The 19,363-nt window shown below is 40.8% G+C and overlaps 2 protein-coding genes across 7 annotated transcripts in view; both read right to left on the bottom strand.

Annotated features, from left to right (window-relative positions):
• Positions 1 to 864: 864 nt before the first annotated feature.
• On the bottom strand, positions 865 to 4,975 carry LOC310767433 (uncharacterized protein). Of its 2 annotated transcripts, XM_083624373.1 has the most exons (4): positions 4,799 to 4,975; positions 4,065 to 4,124; positions 2,510 to 2,673; positions 865 to 1,629 (listed from the first exon to the last, which is right to left on the bottom strand). In XM_083624373.1, exons 2-4 carry the CDS (start codon positions 4,083 to 4,085, stop codon positions 1,395 to 1,397), a joined length of 420 nt encoding a protein of 139 aa, XP_083480499.1. In that variant the 5' UTR covers positions 4,086 to 4,124; positions 4,799 to 4,975; the 3' UTR covers positions 865 to 1,394. The 2 variants fall into 2 exon arrangements, with proteins under 2 accessions (XP_083480499.1, XP_083480500.1); XM_083624374.1 differs by having other exon boundaries at positions 4,065 to 4,975.
• Positions 4,976 to 10,582: 5,607 nt separating this feature from the next.
• WBP4 (WW domain binding protein 4) overlaps positions 10,583 to 19,363 on the bottom strand; it is a 45,280-nt gene continuing 36,499 nt past the window's right edge. For all 5 annotated transcript variants that reach the window (XM_083624342.1, XM_083624343.1, XM_083624339.1 and 2 more), the window contains exon 10: positions 10,583 to 14,022. In XM_083624342.1, the coding sequence (XP_083480468.1) occupies positions 13,815 to 14,022 (208 nt within the window). In that variant the 3' untranslated portion in view covers positions 10,583 to 13,814. The remainder of the gene's footprint in view (positions 14,023 to 19,363) is intronic.

Genomic DNA, 19,363 nt, shown 5'->3' with positions numbered 1-19,363 from the left:
CTTTATTTCAGGCTCCATAGTTGCTCTGACAAATCATACAAATAAAATTTTTAAAGGGATGGGTGCACCTTGACTAATCAGACTGGCAAACACACACACTTATCCATGGAAGATGCAACTCAGTTTTCGAGCTGTTGAGACACAGCTTCCAGGGAAGAGCTAGCGTGTTAGCCCATATAATCTGCAACATGTAGTGTGCAGAAAATGGGAAGTCAGTCAAGTAGGCATCATACTGATGACTCCCATGAAACATGGTGGACGGAAGAGAGCTCTCCTGGAGACTCCTGCACCACCTGAGAAAACCCAGGCCCTCCATGTGCAGGATAGCGCAGAGCAGCAGCTGCTTGGAATGAAAAAGAAGGAGAGAAAACCACACCGTCCCCAGGGAAGCAGCAGGGAGATCACCACGCAAGGGAACCTCTCCGGGTCCCGGCAGAAGCTTCTTCTCCAGCTTCCATGTGGAGGCAGGTAGACTCTCCCTGACATGCCCCACCCCCCAGCACAAGACTCAGCAACCCGACCCCACCCATGAAGAAATTACATCCCAGAGAGAGAGGACTTTAAGAAACTACGGGACTGAGAGTCCGCTGGTGGCACTGCAACTGCAAGCAATCAACAGCAGCCAAGCATTCCCTCTGATCTCTTGCTGTGCCAGCAAAACTAAGGCTGCCATCCACGTGACGCTGACGGAAAAGCACCGCTCATATACCTCATAAGGAATGAAAGTTTACTGCCCCCGTTCTCTTTCTCTGTTATCTTCCCAGTTCTCTTTCCCATTCAGCCCCACATTGCTTACAACAAATAGGTCACTAATGGACCCATATGAAGGACTCTGTGACTTGAAAACAGAAACACTAAAGGTACTTTTGTAAGTCATGGAAAATCTTTTAATGAAAACATTTTTTAAAAAAGGTCTGCATCATACCACACGTGTCTGTGTGACAAGAGTCTTTTAAACAAGTCAAATCCAGGTGATCAAAAACTCATTTCCAAAGTAGTTAACATCTATTCCATCTTGTAACTTTTAGGCCTTTTCTGGTTTATTTATATTGTCTTAAGATTCAGAATCACAAAATGATTATGATTATTTTACATTTCAAAAGTGGGAAAAAGTGATAGTCTCACAAATACACTATCAACAATAGTATATAATTAGGAGAACTAATCTCAGTCATGAAGCAGCATGAAATCATTACAGATATTCTAGATTCATACGTTAAAGTCCAAAGAAAAGTAGATACAGTAACTGATTTATTTTTTTAAGATTTTCTAAGCTGCTTAAAACCTAATCTGTACTAAATTCTTTATTTTGTGAAAGCCTAGAGATGTTGTGCTGTTGACTTCAGCAGGAGTCACAGTTCAGCCTAGCTCTGCCGTCGTGGAGCTGAACACTCCTAGGTGTATTTGCGACTAAGCTCGTTAATTTTCATAAACCCTTCTTTGTTGTTAATAGTCTTGTACACAGTAACGAGAAAGGGAAAAGCAGACGGTAACTCCACCCGCCTGCTCAGTTTCTGGTGTCCCCAGTGAAGACACCGAAGCTTGTCTGCCAGGTCTTTCCTTCCTGACCTTTCTAGAGCATCCTGAAGCAGTTTGGTCTTGTTAAGTTTGTGCCATGATTGTTCGTACCTGCGTGTGAAGGGGGGAGAGGAGGGTGCATAGTGGTTACCAAAGGCTCCAAAGCCATTTGGATAGTCTTCAAAAGTGCTGAACCCAAGTAACAATTGCTCTGGCATTTCATCTGTACTTTGACATATCATTTCCTAAGGCTAATGGCAGATAGACTGGTGCACAAGCGCATTTCTTGTATAGTCAGCTCTGGCCAGAGGCATACGTGCATTAGCTGCATCTTGATAGGACTACTGTAATGCTCTCCTTGTGGGTCTGTCCTTGAAACTACTTTGGTTGGTACAAAATGCAGCTGCTAAGATCTTGACTGGGGCAGGCGTTGGGACTTTCATTAGTTGCCAGTTCATTTCCAGGTTCAAGTCATGGCACTTCAATTACTGAAGGACCAGCCCTTGTGTGGCAAGACACCAACTGGGCATTGGCCTCAGCTAATTAAAAAGACTTGACCGAGTCCTTGAGGCAAAACTGGATGAGTAACTCAAGGTGGAATCAACATCATCTCATTGCCTTGGGCTGATCTTAGACCAGTGCTTGTTCTAAGCAGCAGGGTTTGATCATTTTTAAAGAGAGAGTACTTGCAAAAGAGAATAATTGACTGTGGAATATTTTGTTTGTATCACATTAATTACAATCCATGCTTGCCTCTTCCTCTACCCAGGTGGCAGAGAGGCTACATCGGTGACCAGCATTTATTTAATTTGTTGAAAGCCACCCAGAGTGGCTGGGGCAACGCAGTCAGATGGCAGCGTACATGTTGCTGTTGTGAATTCTATCTTTTTAGCCATTATCTCTGAGGAGCCATTGTTTCTGTGAAGGAAATGCAAAAATCATGCTCAAGACTAAAATAAAGGATATTTACCCTCTGCTCTGACCTACTTACCAATGCTCCAGCATTTTCTGGGCTTGAGCTGTCTTTTTTGTGGTAGCTGCACGAAAGTGGTTTATCTCCACACGACTGAATCCCAGCTCAGAGGCTACCATGGTCCATTCAAAACCCAGTTGCTTGCCCAGTTCTTGCACTGATTTGAGGTTAATGACAGCATCCTATTGAATTTATATTTGTGTTATTAATTCAGAGGGCATTCTTTTCTGGACATATTGAGGGACCTGTTAAACCAGTTTTGTACAGTGCAATCTACATAGATTTTGCTACAGAAACAAATGACTATATTATTAATCATCACCATCTTAGAGCGATTACACCAGATTCTACTTATATTGCTACTTTCCTCCTTTCTCGCCTATACTGTATACCAGGCATAGGCAAACTCGGCCCTCCAGATGTTTTGGGACTACAACTCTCATCATGCCCAGCTAACAGGACCAGTGGTCAGGGATGATGGGAATTGTAGTCTCAAAACATCTGGAGGGCCAAGTTTGCCTATGCCTGGTGTATGCTGTAATTACTTTCTCTTTTACATGGGCTTTCCCCCCAGGATATTGTTCTGCGTAGGTACAAGGAAACTAGGTATGCAAATAGATTAGTTTTTGATGGCACAACGCCATAGCCATATTTCACTCAACACCAAATGGTAATTGGGAACGGCTGCCTTAGTTTCCATTTCTTTAATGCAGGAAAAAGTCTTGCTGCCAGCAGCCATATCACATTAACCCCCAAGGTCTTGAAAAGGGTTGCAATTAGGCAACTGTGTTTCAAAACATGAAGAAAGCATGCAAATTTGTGTCCTTACTCATGATGCAGGTCAAGTGGTATGTTCACAGAAAAAATAGGCATGCCTTTAACAAAAAAGAGGACTGTTGAGCATCTTAAATTATTACTTATGTATTACCAAAACTTACCATAAAATGAGCAGTTTAATTCTTTTGGTTCCTAGACAAATACACTTGTGGGGCCTCTTGTTTCAGTGGGTACACGTGGGTATATCTGCTCATAGCTGGGCAATCATTTGACCATTCTTTGAATATTTGTTTGACCTCTCACTGTACCATCAGTGTTTAGGTTTGAAGCTGGTGGGAAATGCCAATCAAGGGAATCTTTGTATGCCCAATAGAAAGTTACTGGTAGGTTGCCTTCCTGACAGCATAGGGAAAGCAGGGCTGCAGCTTCCCTTTTGGTCGTCCTTGAAGCAAGTTGCTTGTGGGAGGCAAAAAGGCACCAGAAACACAGATAATAGCACTATCTTTTTCTCATCTGTTATCATTCAACATTCTGTCCGTGTTAAGACTTTCGTTGACTCAATCACAAAATATAAGACAGGGTTGCATGACAAACCAGGTTACGAAGTCCCACCTCACACTTCGAAATCTGATTTTTAAAGACAAGCCTCCTATGATTGCTGGAAAAGATGTACAAGTGAACAACCGTGTGATCAGGAACTGTGCATGCAAAGTATTGAACTCACTTTCTGAAGCTAGAAGTGCTTGTGTATGATTCAGAATAAGCAGTCTGAAGAAAAGTCAAAAGGTCAGCTTACCTCCTGGGCTTTATTTGGCATTCTGTTTCACACTTGTTAACTCCTTTATTTTTAGTAAATCTGTTGGGATGGTAGAAAATGTTTTCCCCCACTAAATAATAGTAGTACTTCTTTCAATAATTATTTTGCGCTATTTTCCTTATCATTTGAGTAATTAATCTTGTGACCCAAGCCTGTATAATTTATTCTATAATTGAGTCTACTGATAATTTGATAATATTTCTATGAAAAATATAATTGGATCAAGTCTTTAGTGATTGGTACAGCATTTATTCACTCTTTACAATTGGAGTCAGTATAAGGGAACAGATTATAATTTTTGTTTTGGCTGTTGGTACTTTAATTCAGATTCCCAGCTACTCTTGGCAGCCCAAAGCATGTTTTCCCTGAACTCAGCCTCATTATTTGCAAACTTCTAGTTAGTGTGCAAAGGTTTACAGCCTGGGAACCTAAGTAAAAACATCTCCAGTATATATTACCTGACAGAATTGCTGTGAGAACTGTAACACTATAAATATTGTATTTTTTTTTTGTCTGAGTATATGCAAGGCAGCATACAAAGTTAAAAAGATATAACAACAGAATATGCTAAAACACGTTTTTAAATAACAGTAGCAAACAGACCCCATAGTAAATTATTGTTAACAATTATTCATAATCTCCCAATAGCCATTAAAACTCTACTTGCTTATGAAAGTACATTTCAGAGTCAACAAAGCTGCTTTCTGACATACCTTGTTTCTGTGTTTTATTCAATAATTGCTCTTCTTCCTATTATACAACTTCTTGTTAAATACATATATTTTAAAATACTATTTTCTGTGCTATTTTGAGCAGTTGGTATGCTAAAATATTACTTAAAATATTACGTTTCTGAGGTACCTTTGCAAAAGAAGTACCTAATGAAAACTGATTTAAGTTAAGAGAACTCTTTGAATATACTCTTGCATGTTGCTAGGCAGCGACTGCAACATGCACTCCTGTTAAAATAGTTAATTTTTAAAATGCTTAACTGAGAACTGTTTGTTACTCATGATAAGTACATCCAAAGAAGTTATTTCCTCAAAACTCTTCTTGAATAGCCTTTTTTGCTCCACCACAGAATAATTTGAATCGTGCAGCTCCAAAGAACACATTGTTTTATTAGAGACTGAGGGTCACCATTGCTTTCCCCATTTAAAACACAGCTGCCGCCGGTGGCCATTACAACTGTTGGGGTGGGAAGTGGGAAGCCCAACGGTTCAGTTGGAGCCAGAGTCAAAGGCAGGCAGAGCCAAGCAAGGTGAGTTTTCTCCCCATCCTCCCTGGGGAAGTTCTACAAGGGCAACAGGCAAACAAAAGGATGACTTGGTATGGGGAAAAGGGGTGGGTGGGTGAGGGGTGGGTGCTGAGCTAGAAGGGCAAAGCCAGAGAGGGGAAACCCACAGCTGCATCAGACCCAAGGTGACTTGTTCCGGAAGCTCTGGGCTCTGAGTATTTGCCACCGATGCCCTCATCTAGTCAGGTGAACTGATGTTTGCAGCTTTGCTGTATAAAGAGTATATACACATCTGCTTGGGTGTGGACAAGCCATCTCCTTGCTGCACTGCCTGTCCCACGGCTGCTGAGCAGAAGGGCTAGGAGACTGGGAACACTCATTTGCTATGACTCCCCCAGAGGGCCTGGGGCATGTGCCTCAAACCAGAGGAAATGATTGCAACACAGGCAGTATAAAATGTACTGGATCATAGAATCATAGAGTTGGAAGAGACCACAAGGGCCATCGAGTCCAACCCCCTGCCAAGCAGGAAACACCATCAGAGCACTCTTGACATATGGTTGTCAAGCCTCTGCTTAAAGACCTCCAAAGAAGGAGATTCCACCACACTCCTTGGCAGCAAATTCCACTGTCCAACAGCTCTTACTGTCAGGAAGTTCTTCCTAATGTTTAGGTGGAATCTTCTTTCTTGTAGTTTGGATCCATTGCTCCGTGTCCGCTTCTCTGGAGCAGCAGAAAACAACCTTTCTCCCTCCTCTATGTGACATCCTTTTATATATTTGAACATGGCTATCATATCACCCCTTAACCTCCTCTTCTCCAGGCTAAACATGCCCAGCTCCCTTAGCCGTTCCTCATAAGGCATCGTTTCCAGGCCTTTGACCATTTTGGTTGCCCTCCTCTGGACACGTTCCAGTTTGTCAGTGTCCTTCTTGAACTGTGGTGCCCAGAACTGGACACAGTACTCCAGGTGAGGTCTGACCAGAGCAGAATACAGTGGCACTATTACTTCCCTTGATCTAGATGCTATACTCCTATTGATGCAGCCCAGAATTGCATTGGCTTTTTTAGCTGCCGCGTCACACTGTTGGCTCATGTCAAGTTTGTGGTCAACCAAGACTCCTAGATCCTTTTCACATGTACTGCTCTCAAGCCAGGTGTCACCCATCTTGTATTTGTGCCTCTCATTTTTTTTGCCCAAGTGCAATACTTTACATTTCTCCCTGTTAAAATTCATCTTGTTTGTTTTGGCCCAGTTCTCTAATCTGTCAAGGTCGTTTTGAAGTGTGATCCTGTCCTCTGGGGTGTTAGCCACCCCTCCCAGTTTGGTGTCATCTGCAAATTTGATCAGGATGCCATTGAGTCCGTCATCCAAGTCGTTGATAAAGATGTTGAATAAGACCGGGCCCAAGACAGAACCCTGTGGCACCCCACTAGTCACTCTTCTCCAGGATGAAGAGGAACCATTGATGAGCACCCTTTGGGTTCGGTCAGTCAGCCAGGATCAAATATCACTGTCAGGTATGACGCCCTAACTCTGACCTAAGTCCTTCGACACTGCAAATCATAATGCCCTGTGGACTGTCCTTCTGAAAATCGGCTGCCCAGATAAATTTGTGAACATTCTTCGGCTCCTCCACAATAATATGACAGCAACAATCGCAGATCACAGTGGCTCTCAAAATGAACCATTCACAGTGGGATCAGGTGTTAAACAGGGTAGTGTTATTGCCCCAACTCTATTCATTATTTTCATTGCCATGATCCTATACTTTGTCAAAGGGAAACTCCCCACCGGAGTAGAAATCATATATCAAACAGATGGAAAGCTCTTTAATCTGAACAGGCTGAAAGCAAAGAGTAGGGTTACTGTAACTTCCATCACAGAGCTTCAGTATGCTCATGACAACGTAGCGTGTGCATGCTCAGAGGATGACCTCCAACCCATCCTAAGTATCTTCGCAGAAGCTTACAAAAAGCTTGGCCTATTGCTCAACATCCAAAAAAAAAAAAACAAAGTGCTGAACCAACAAGCACAAAACAACCCCTCTGCAGCGCCCCAAATCCAACTCAATGGTGTAATGTTGGAAAGTGTTGATCACTTCTCCTACCTAGGCAGTTATCTTTCCACAAGGGCCAACACTGATGCTGAAATCCAGCATTGCCTGAGCTCTGCGAGCGTGGCTTTCTCCCGATTGAAGTGCAGAGTGTTTGAGGACCAGGACATTCGCAAGGAACCCAAAATGCTTGTTTACAAAGCTATTGTACTACCAACCTTACTGTATGCTTGTGAAAATTGGACCACTTATAAATGCCATCTCCAACTCCTTGAAAGATTCCGTCAACGGTGTCTCAAAATTTTTTTGCATATCACTTGGGAAGACAGGTAAACTAATGCCAGAAGCAAAGATCGGTGTCGAAGCAATGATTCTTCAACATCAACTTTGTTGGACCGGTCATGTTATTTGGATGCCTCATTATTGTCTTCCAAAGCGAGTACTCTATTCCAAACTTAAATATGGAAAACATAATGCTGGTGGTCAACAAGAGGTTTAAAGACTCTCTCAAAGCAAATCTTAAAAAATGTAGTATAAACACTGACAATTGGGAAACACTGTCCTGTGAGTGCTCCAATTGGAGAACAGTCTTTACCAAAGGTGTCATGGGTTTTGAAGACACTCAACTCCCGCCCAGAAACCAAATCCACACCGTGATCAACTCCCGCCCAGAAACCAATGTCCCCACTGTTGAAGGGTATGTGGATCCAGAATTGGCCTCCATAGTCACTTATGGACTAACTGTTAAGACCGTGTTTATGGAAGACAATCTTACATGGCTACGAGTGATCGCCAAAGAAGCCCAGAAAGCAAGGGGGCCAAGCTGAAATGACCGTTCTCAAATAGAATGATAAGTAGTACCTCAGCTTCAGTGTATAATAGAAGATTTTGAGCATAAAAACTGGCCCTGTCCATTTGCAACAAATTATTTGGGAGGCAGACAATGTGGACCAGCTAATGGCTATTTTTATCAACACTAAGCAAAGGATCCTGCATGTGTATTCTTTAGAGATTTCTCTCAAAGATCCTGTCCAACCCCAACTTTGCAGGTGTTTGCCCTGAGTGATGTTACCATGTTGATAAAAGCTGGCCTAGACATTTCTTAACATAATTGGTGAGCACATGCTAAGAATACCACAAGTATGCTGTTGGAAAACAAATTGTGTGAATGCCATATTTTGATAATTTCTTTTATATTCCAAAAGCCAAAGAGGATAAAAATTGTTTTCACAATGGTGGCATTTTCATATTTATAGTTATTACCACAGGGAAATAAAAAAGTATTTCCAAGTGTCTAATTTTGTTTCTTGTCATGTTGTGTAAATCTTTTAAGTGGCAATTATAGCTGGTAGGCTTTGGTTCAAAGGACATTTTTATTTACAATACGATCACAAACTAATCCAAAATATTTTACAAATGGAAAATTTTAAGAAAAATAAAAGGAATTTTTGAGTCTCATACAACACATGGTATTTGAAGATTTGAGATACATATATGTTTTATATAGTTTGCTTGCAGTGTGGAGGCTTTAATATGTCATGTGCTGTCATAGTGGAAGAAACAAGGCAGAAGGAAAGGGTGTGTCTTGGTGAACAAGTCACGTTCACTTTTCACAGACTGGCAGGGCTCATTCATTGTTGTTATGAGACCCTTTGAGGTCCATCAACCAGTCAGTTCAGCCATGATGAGAGATGGTGGCTTGGGCATGGAGCCAGTTACCAACTGAAACCCACGAGCCACACATATCAGAATGGCCTGCATATGCAAGTGCAAATATCAAAGATTATGACAGCCTAATTTAGAAAATGCTATTGTTCAACATTGTGATTCAGTAACGCATGTCACTTCACTGTGAATTATCCAGCAAGCTAATAGTAGGCCTTGATCTCTCTTCTACCCATCTTGGAGCTGGAAGGAGGTGGTGAAGCTAGGTTCAAATGGCAGCACAGCTCAGATATACATGTGCTTGGATACCCCTGGGAAAGACTCTCACTCTAGATTAAATTTCCCCTTTACATCTATCATAGAACTGGAGGGTTGGGACCATGAGTGTCATCTAGTCCAGCCCCCTGCAATGCAGGAACCTGTTTGCCCAATGCGGGGCTTAAACCCACGACCCTGAGATTAAGATGATTAGTGTGGAAATAAATGAGGATTATGATTTCACATTAAGGCTGTATAAAATAAGATGAATTGTCAAGAAACAGAATGTTCTTGACTTATGTAACAAAGGCAATGAGACAGATTAACAATGTGTTAGCACTTGCAATATACATAACTGCAGGAAGAGAAGGTGCCAGACAGAAAATATTTTCTGAGCAGAAGAGCACAAAAATAGTAGGAGACAGTGGAAGCATTCATTCAGAAAACATTTTTGATCCCCCAATTAGAACCCAGGAAAATTCAAATTGGAGCATTTTAAATTTTTTCCTGGTTCTAAGAAATCTTTGCTCAAGTCACTCAAAGTCAGCCATGGAAATTTTCTCCTATGGAGATGGAACACTTTGATCCTAGTTCTTTGTTGCCATGGTGTAGGTGAGTGAGAAAATAGGGAAAGTAAGCAAAGATTGCAGGGAGCAGGGGGAGGAAGAAAGAAATCAAGGAGTGGCATAAGCAGATCTGTCCCCATTCCCTTAGAAAGATTTTTCAGCTTTGGGAATCTAACACAGCTAAATTATCCAAGTCCTTGTGAAAGTGTGAATTTGCTAGGAAGACTTCAACTAGTTTTAAGTTTAGATTAGCATAGGAATTTTAGATGGAATAATTGCAAATAACATTGCCTCACTAGTTCAAAGTTAAAGGTTTAAATTTATTTGCAAATCAGAATAGAACAAATCTCTCCCCAGTTTTGGGGAAGGTAAGGTTTTGAAACATAGTGCTGTAACCAAAGATGTTGCTCAGTTGTTGCTAAGGTTTCCTTCAGCAAGATGGGGAGGGAAGCAATTTATAGGAACCTCCCTCCCACTGCAGCCCCCCATATCTGCTGTACTGTCCCTAAACTCCCAAGCAGTTTTTTTTGGGGGGGGAGGCCTGCAAGGTGAGGGAGAGGCATCGCTTATGATTGTTTCCCTCCCATCCCACTGACACAAAGTTACTGCCAGCTGAGTGCTACCGCTGGATACAACCTGTAAGCACCTGCAAGATCTGCTTTGTGGCACCCATCTGAAAGCAACCATCATTTAAGCAGCATGTCTGACACAGACTCTTCTTTGCTTCTCTTTATTGGTAATTCACACCGCTTGCAAATACACCAACAACATACTGCCATTTTAGAAGAGTAATTCACACACAAAAATATTTACACAACAGGAAATAAGAGTGTTTCAGAATAATGCACAGGAAGTGCATTATTTTCCATCCTAGACTTTTGCATGATTACTCATTATTAGTAAACTGAAGAGCCCTAATAATCCAAGAGCTTTTTCCTTTCTTCTGCTTCATATTAATCCTTGGTTCTTGTAAACACACACACACACACACACACACACACAGAGCAGGAAATGAATAGCTGACTCTGTAAGCAACCTCTGAGAAGAGAAAACAGAAAAAGGCAGATAAGTGGCACAAAGAAAAGTCAGAAGAGTGCAATTATTTACTTTGTGACCCTTTACCAGCAACAGTGTGGAACACAAAACTCCTTTCTTCTGCCCCAATTACTTCACCCCACTGCTTCTTTCTGTACCACAGTAATTAGAGCTAAAGGGTTGCATAGTCAATACCGAGAGAGCAAGAAATTCAAGTTATACAGAGCTCTAAAATATGCATGGCCTCCCTCGTGTTTCCTATTTAGGGCTAACCATAGCTTGCTATGACATTAGCTGTGACCTTCAAAGCAGAATCAGTTACCCATAGTATCTGATTACAACCACAGTTTGCAGATTTTAAATGTCACAGTAAACTGAGGTTAGCATTAAAAAGGAAATGGAGAGAAAAGCCTCTCGACAGATGGTTTGAACCTGAGCCTCTGATCACAGCAGGATAGTTCAAAACAGTTCATATATAAAATTAGGTAAGTTACAAGGCAAATTTTAAAAATAGCTTGCTTTCCAACATGTAAACACATCTGAATTTAAGATGTGAAGTTTACCTGGGCTAATCAGAAAAAAGGCAGTTAATGGAACCATTAGAACAAATGGAGTAACACATACAGAACAAATTAACTTGGCATGTCCAAAAATAAATGTTGGTACTTTTATTAGATTTAGTTAGCCTTTTCTCACTTAAAGCAGACAAACATGTTACCATAAGTTTCTATGCTTCATGCTATGGTACAGTGTACTTTTAAAAAATACCATTATTTTGCAGTATTTAGCATATCTCAAGCATGCATTTTAAAACTTGTCTGAAATAAAGCTATTTAGTACCTGAGAAATTAAGGCAGTCCTATGTATAGTTCCTTTGGAATAGCCCTGACTGAATTCAATGGAAGTTCTGCCAAAACATCACCATCATTATATTTATTTCTATCTGGCCTTTTTCCTGACAAGACTCAAGATCAGTTACAACTAAAATAGAAACAGCTAAAAACTTTATTTTAACGGAAATTTAATTTTTTTAAAAAATAAGCATAGGATTGCACTGTAACTCATTATTTTAGACACGGGAGGAAAAAATAAGTTTAAAAGAAGTGCATATACTCCCTTCTTTGGTGAAAACCAGCTTCTACAGGTAACATAGCAAGTAGAAGAGGGGCCCAAAAAGCAAATGTGGCTCTTAATTTGGCACCGTAACAGGGATTACACCCAATGCTTTTCTGTTCCCTCTTTTCAAGTTTCTCACAGATTTGGTCCCCTTCAGCCTTCATTAGTAACTGTATCTATAGTGAAGAAAGAAGACAAAAACCAGCAAGGCAGTGAAGATCGCCTGCAGAGTAGACAATGTCCAGGGAAGTCCCAGGAATAGAATCTGCAAAGCTGTTTGTGCCTCCCCTGATGACAAGCTGTAGAATAATAACCATGCAAAACAAATATATGTTACTTAATTTGCAAAACTATGCAGGCCAGAGAATTCAGGTTACCTTCGTGTCCCAGGATCAGGTTTTTGGACCACAAGTACACGCAGCCCAGGCTACCATTCTGCCACTGCACAGACCAGAAAGGGAGAGACCATGGTCCCACGGACTCCGCCGCAGCGCAGCAAGAGACCTGCCCTTGTCTATTTATCTCATCCATAAAACATTCCTTTCCCTCATCCAAAGCCTGCCAAAGAAAAACAATGAAATCTAAGGAATATACAAGCGAGCAAGAATTACAGACGAAAGAAGAATGGCAGACAAAATTGATGGACTATGCAGAATCACATAAATTAACAGGAAGGATTCGAAACCTGCGGGACCAGAGTTTCTTAGAAGACTGGAGTAAATATATGAACTATTTGAAAAGTAATGGTAATGAACAGATCACGCTAGTAGGATTGCAAGAAGTTTTTTAAGGAGGACTATTTGAATTATTGCAAGAAAGACTATGAGAAGAATTGTTAGTTAATGATAATTAAGAGTAATAGAGAAATTAAGAAATGCAGAATAAGTGATAAAGAACGAAAAATCATCAGAGGCGTTGACAGAAGTCTAAAATATTGTATAAGATAAGAAGTTACGTTATATGATTGTTGGAAATGGTATGTTAAAAAAACCAATAAAAATGTAAAAAAAGATGGAGGAATATACAAGCTACCATCACAAAAGCACAAAAAAGTAGCAAGAAGAAAAGCAGAAATATTTGAAACCAAAAAAAGAAGAAAAAAAGGTAATATTGTTGTCCATAACATGGGGCTGAAATATCACATTGAGATCTTACCTAGGCTTTGAATGGTAAATTGTTGTGTATTCTACTACTTTCTGTTAAGGTAAATGAGAGAAAGGTTTGATGCTAATTGCTGCATCACATTTCAAAACTCTCCAGAAATTTAAAAGGTGTAGTTAGATATTCACTGTTTAACTTTAAAAACCAAAGGGGAGGTGCTCTTCTGTCACCGTTCGTCAATACTTAATATTATGACAAGCTACCATATAAATTACAATACTATTTTAGAAAGCAACCACCATGAAATTGGATCCCCTCTGCTATTCACTGATGATAACCCACCAAAGGAATAGAACATAAGCAACGGAGCAGCTAAACTCCCATTTCCCTTAGAAAATGACTATTACCACATACTGATGGTAAGACAAGAAACACAAATTCAGATGATGAGGTCTGTAAAAAAATATATTTAGATGACTGCATAAAGGGAAAAAAACCTTTGTTTAGCAAACAAAATTAGTATCACCTCAAAAATAAGTAGTATAATACAATTTACACCCAATAAACTTGGAAGAATTAAAAGCTTCTAATTTCCAACCATTTCCGTCAAAGAAATAGTTTAAAATATTTTGTTTTCTTCCCCCTCTTCTCTCTTCCGTGAAAAAACACCCCCCACTGCAGTATAGTTAGTCTGTTAGTGATCATTCAGTCTCTGTCGTATGTTTCTAGATTTTCCATTTTCAAATTTTCGCTTTTTGAAAACTGGTATTCCCTCTGTTGTGTCTCCAAGAGAAGTGACAGTTCTTTCTTTAAATATCACTTTGGCATCCTCTGGGGCTTCCAGAACTGGGGCTGGCAGAGAGTCACTTTCCACGCTGGGAAGCTCCAAGTCTATTTTTTCACTAAGATAAAACAAAACAAAACAAAAAGAAGCATTAAACAAATGCAAGTTCCACTAATATATCAAACCAAAATCACGTGACATCGGTAAGGGAATTCAAACACAAAAGCTGACAACAAAAACCCATCAAGCAAAAACACTGCTCAACCTTGAATCAAATAGGCAACATAAAAGAACAATATAATCAGACTAGTGTTAAGTTAATTGCATACGTAAAATTGACAACGTAAGTTTATGGGAGCAAGCAAGGTTGGGGACAGGTTTGAAGGGACACTCCCCAGGTGTGCCCTTGGGCAGCATGGGAGGGCTGGGTGGATTATTATTATTATTATTTACACCCCACCCATCTGGCTGGGTTTCCCCAGTGACTCTGGGTGGCTCTCAACAGAATATTAAAAACACGATAAAACATCAAACATTAAAACCTTCCCTAAACAACAGACTGGTTGCAATATCACCAATTAAACGATGTGTTTAAAATGGATGAGAAAAATGGATTTAGCAAGGAAATTTCAAGGTCTGAAAAGGATTTATTGGAAAACATTATGAAGTTACCTTCCAAAATGTGTAAGCTGTTAGAGTGGCATACTAAGGATGAAGAAGTTAAATCAGTAATGATACAAGGGGCACAATATCTAATTTTCATTTTGGGAAAAGTTAAAATTTACAGCATGCTGTGCGCTGAAGGAGAACTATATGAAAATGATGTGTCAGTGGTATTTAACACCTATAAAATTAGCAAAGATGTATAGAATTGCTTCAAATGTATGTTGCAAATATTAGGAGAAGGAAGGCATGTTCTACCACATGTGGTGGACGTGCAAGATAACAAACGCATTCTAGGAAATGATCTATAGTGAGTTGAAAAAAATGTTTAAAAGAATGTTTGTGAAAAAAACCAGAGGCTTTTTTATTAGGAATTTTAGGTGCAGAGATACCAAAGTTGCAGCAACGATTATTCATGTATGTGATGACAGCAGCGAGGATACTACTGGCCCAGAGATGGAAAGAAGATAAAGTCCTGACCAGAGACGAATGGCTGATGAAGATGATGCCAAAAATGACTGGGAAGATCAGAAACCAGGAAGAGAAGAACTTTAAGGAGTAGGAAAATTTTACACTGTACTTAAGAGAACACTGTAAACAACTAAAAACTTTGGCAGGATTTGAGTGATGCTTGTAATGTACTAAAAATAAAGGTAAAAATGGATTATTTAAGAAAAACAGAAAATAAGTGAAGCAGTTGAAAAAGATTGAAAATGGTAACCATGGAAGGGAGATGGGGAGTCAAAGGATTCAGGGGATCCTAATGATCCTAAATGATGATGTTGATGTTTAATGTTTGAATTTAAATTTGCAATGTAAAACTCAATAAAAAAGATTTATTAAAAAAAAAACCTTCCCTAAACAGGGCTGCCTTCAGATATCTTCTAAAAGAATTGTGTTTGGAAACGTACTGGGAGCCAATGTAGGTCTTTCATGACTGGTGGTTTTTTTTAAAATGCATTTTTATTAAATGTAAATTTATTTTTAAATATATTTTTATTAAAGATTTTCTTGGTTTACAAAAGTATGTGCAATGTCTCTCTCTCTTTTCCCCCCAAGTAACATTTTTTTACAGATCAGTTTCATTTGTTGAGATATTAGAAAGAAAAGGGGGAAAGAGGTGGAGGGGGGAAAGGTGAGTGGGAGTGGAGTGGGGTGCCAATGTTTCTATTTTACTTAATATATGTGGGGTTTTGTGTCAGCATCGCTTGTGCAGGTTCTCTGCTATTCACTTGTGTTCCTTTGGTGGTGAGAGAGGTTGGGGTGGGGTTGACCTAGGGTGTGGTTGTTTGTTTGTGATTGGCTGTGGTGATCTTTGTTTTCATGTGTGAGTGGGGGGTGGGTGGGTGTTTTGGATCAGGTTAGCCATATTGATTTGTACGTTGTTGGTGGATTTTTGTCGTCATCTTGTTGGGCTGTGTATGTGATAAAGGGGAGCCATACCGGGGTGAAGGCATCTTCTTCTATTTGTCCCTGTGTCAGTTTCAGTTTATTGGTAAATTTTTCTAGTAAGGCTGTTTCCCATACTATTGGTGCCATTGGTCCATGCTTACTCCTGACAGGTCTCTCCAGTATCTGGTTATGATGTTTCTGGTTGCTGAAAGTAGGTGGGTTATGAGTTCTTTGTGGTGTAAATGGGCATTACTGTCTTCGAAGATGTTTAGTAGGGCCAGTTCTGGGGTGATTTCTAATACTTGCTTAGTTATTTTACATATTTCTCGTATAGCTGTTGTCCAGAATAGTTGGATTTTGGGGCACTCCCACCAAGGTATGTGCCTGTGGAGGTGCACCCTCTCCAGCATTTTGGTGAGGTTCCTGGGCATATTAGCGCTAGTTTTCTTGGTGTTAGGTACCACCTGTAGGTGAGTTTCAGAGTAAGTTATTTCCTTTTCGTTGATATGGATTTAAAGGGTTGTTTAGACCACATTCTGGTCCACTGAGTGGGGTTAATCTCATAGCCTATGTCATCCTCCCATTTTTTTTTATTATGTCCAGGGGGTTCGTGGGATTTTGGAGTAGCATTTTGCGTATTGCGGATACCATCACTTTACCGTGCCCCTTTGTTGTTAGGAGGAGATTTTCGAATGTTGTCAGGGGCCTAGTTGCTACTGATTTTACTGCTGGATTGTTTAAGAGAGCATGTAGTTGGTGTTGTGCTAACCAGGGCATTTGGGTGTCTTCTAGTTTGTCCTGTATTTCTTGTGTTGACAGAGGTTTGTTATTTTTATAGAAGTCTATTAGGCAATATAAGCCTTTGGTTTGCCAGGTTTTTATTTGGAGGTTTTGTGCTGCATGGTGGAATAATGGGTGGTACGCCAGGGGGATTGGTGGGGATGGGGTTGGGGATAGTTTGCCTATTTCTGCTTTCCCTGGTTTGAGCATGGTCTATGTGTACCTGTTAACTGTTGTGGGAATCTTCCTTAGTTTGTTTGGGAGGAGTGGGTATGCTGTGGTGCAGGTATTTTCAATTGTTTTCCTCTCTAGGTGTATCCATTGTTTTCTCTCATCTTCTAATATGTATGGGATTATATGGCGTATTTGGTTGGCAATGTAATATGCTTCTATGTTGGGGATTTCCCATCCTCCTTTTGAGGTGGGGAGGTGCAGGTATTTGGGGCTTATTCTTGGTTTTTTTAATGTGAGAAGATAAAAGAGTGTAGTTTTCTCTGCCATCTGTGGAGTTGGGTTGGGGGAATCCAGATTGGGAGGGTTTGGAATAGGTAGGTTAGTTTTGGGAGGGCGATCATTTGGATCATGGCTATTTTGACTGAGAGAGTGAAATTCATGTTGTTCCATCTTTTTAGGTCTTTGTTAATTTGTCGCCACAGGGGATTGTAGTTGTGGAGGTACAATTTATTGAGGTTTCTGGTTATTTGTACCCCTAGGTATCTGAACTTGGTGTGGCAAAGTTTTATCTTGGTGACATTAGTGAGTTCTTTTTGGGTGTGAGGAGGGGTGTTGAAGCACAGCTTCAGACTTTGCAAAATTTACCTGTAGGCCTGACACCATTGCAAATGTGTTGAGTTCTCTGATTAGGGAGGTTGCTGTGCTTATGGGGTCTGGTGTTGTGACCATTAGGTCATCTGCAAAGAGCCCTAATTTATAGGTTCTGCCTTTTATTTCCACTCCCTTGATGTCTGTGGCTGCTCGGATTTAGATTGTTAAGGGTTCCAGAGCCAGGATAAATAAGAAGGGAGACAGTGGGCATCCTTGCTTCGGGCCTCTTTGGAATGCTATAGTATTTGAGTCCATATTGTTAGTTCTGCATTTTGCTGAGGCTTGGGAGTATATTTGTTTGAGGATTTGTAGGAAGTTGGGGCCAAATTTCATGTTAGTTAGTACTGCTAATATGTATTTCCATTCTAAGCAAGGATGTCTAGGGACATAATTGTCAGTGGGAGTTTAGTTGCCTTGCTGTGTTTGATCAGGTTCAGTAGTTTCCTGATGGGGTCTGTAATACTGCAACCAGGGACAAAGCCAGTCTGGTCTGGGGCTATTAACTTGTGCAGGAAGATTTTTAGCGGTTGGCCAAGACTGATGTGCGTATCTTGTAGTCTTGGTTTATTAATGAGATTGGGCAGTATGATTCTACTTTGAGGCTGTCTTTCAGTGGTTTGGGGATGGAGACTATTTTGGAGTGAGTCCAGGTTTTGGGGATGGGCCCCCCTTTTATGATTTCATTGAATAGGCGGGTCATGTAGGGCATCAGGGGTTCTTTGAATTTCCTATAGAATGCTGCTGTGAAGCCGTCTGGGCCTGGGGCTTTGTGTGGTTTCAGGTTTTTGAGGACCGTATCTATTTCCTCTGGGGTGATAGGACTGCCCATGAATTCCTGTTTCTCATCAGTTAAGGTAGGCATGGTCAGTCCCACTAGGAATTTTCTGATTTCCTTCTCAGGTGGGTTATGGGATGTGTATAGGTTGGAATAGAATTCTGTAAAGCCTGAGGTTATTTCTTTGGGGGAGAATGTTATGTTGCCATCTTTTTTGGTGATTGCAGTGTATTCTTGTTTTGAGTGCTTTTTTCCTACATCTATTTGCTAGTAGTCTGGAGTTTCCCCCTCCATATTCATAGAAGCATTGTTTAGAGTATAGAATACTGACCATTGTTTTGCTGATTTCTAGGGAGTCTAGCTCTCTCCTTTTTTGTTCTATAAGTTTGAGGAGTTTTTTAGATCCTGTTCGTTTGTAGCGTGATAAGATGGCTGTGATGTCTTGCTCTATTTTGCTAATTTTTGTGGAGGTTTGTTTTTTAAGGAATGCTTTCTCTTTTATGCAAGCTCCTCTGGTGACCGCTTTCATTGTGTTCCATAGGAGGGGGGTTGTTACATTGTCTAAATAATTTTCCTTGAAGTACCTTGAGTGTCAGGTTTGGGATTGTATTTTTCAGCCAGCGTACAATTAGGTCTGCTGGGCTTTTCTCCTCCACTTTTTCAGGAAAGTTGCGGAAGCGGATGTTGCAGCATCTACTGTGATCTTTGAGGTCTGCTTGTTTGCTTCCTCTGAGGCTTGCTTTCGGCGCGCTAGCCACCGGAGGGGTAGGCTTGGGTCGGGCTCAGCCGCGTGGCCTCCTTTGCCCTCCCAATGCTCACCTACCTCTCCTCTTCTTTCCCGTCAGCAGCGGCAATGGCAGCAGCAGCGGTAAGGTTGGGGCTCCTTTTTCTTTCTTCCTCTTCCTCTTCCCCCCTTTCCTTCTCCTTCGCATTAGCTCCGTGGTCCTCCTGGCCCTGGAGCTCCTCTGGGCCGTTGGAAGGGTGCCCGGGTGCCTTCCCAGCTCGATCAAAGCCACGGGGGGGG

This window comes from Podarcis filfolensis, assembly GCF_964270895.1.
Source record: "Podarcis filfolensis genome assembly, chromosome: 7".
NCBI lineage: Eukaryota > Metazoa > Chordata > Lepidosauria > Squamata > Lacertidae > Podarcis > Podarcis filfolensis.
The sequence above is the reverse complement of the archived record's forward strand: the minus strand, read 5'-3'. Positions and strand labels throughout refer to the sequence as shown.

Bases quoted from the DNA above. Each gene is read 5' to 3' on its own strand.
- LOC310767433 (XM_083624374.1), bottom strand. From the start codon at position 4,085: ATGCCAAATAAAGCCCAGGAG. The intron at 2,674-4,064 runs GTAAGCTGACCT...TAAATTCAATAG, and splicing joins TGCCAAATAAAGCCCAGGAG to GATGCTGTCATTAACCTCAA. The intron at 1,630-2,509 runs GTAAGTAGGTCA...CTTCACACGCAG, and splicing joins CAGAAAATGCTGGAGCATTG to GTACGAACAATCATGGCACA.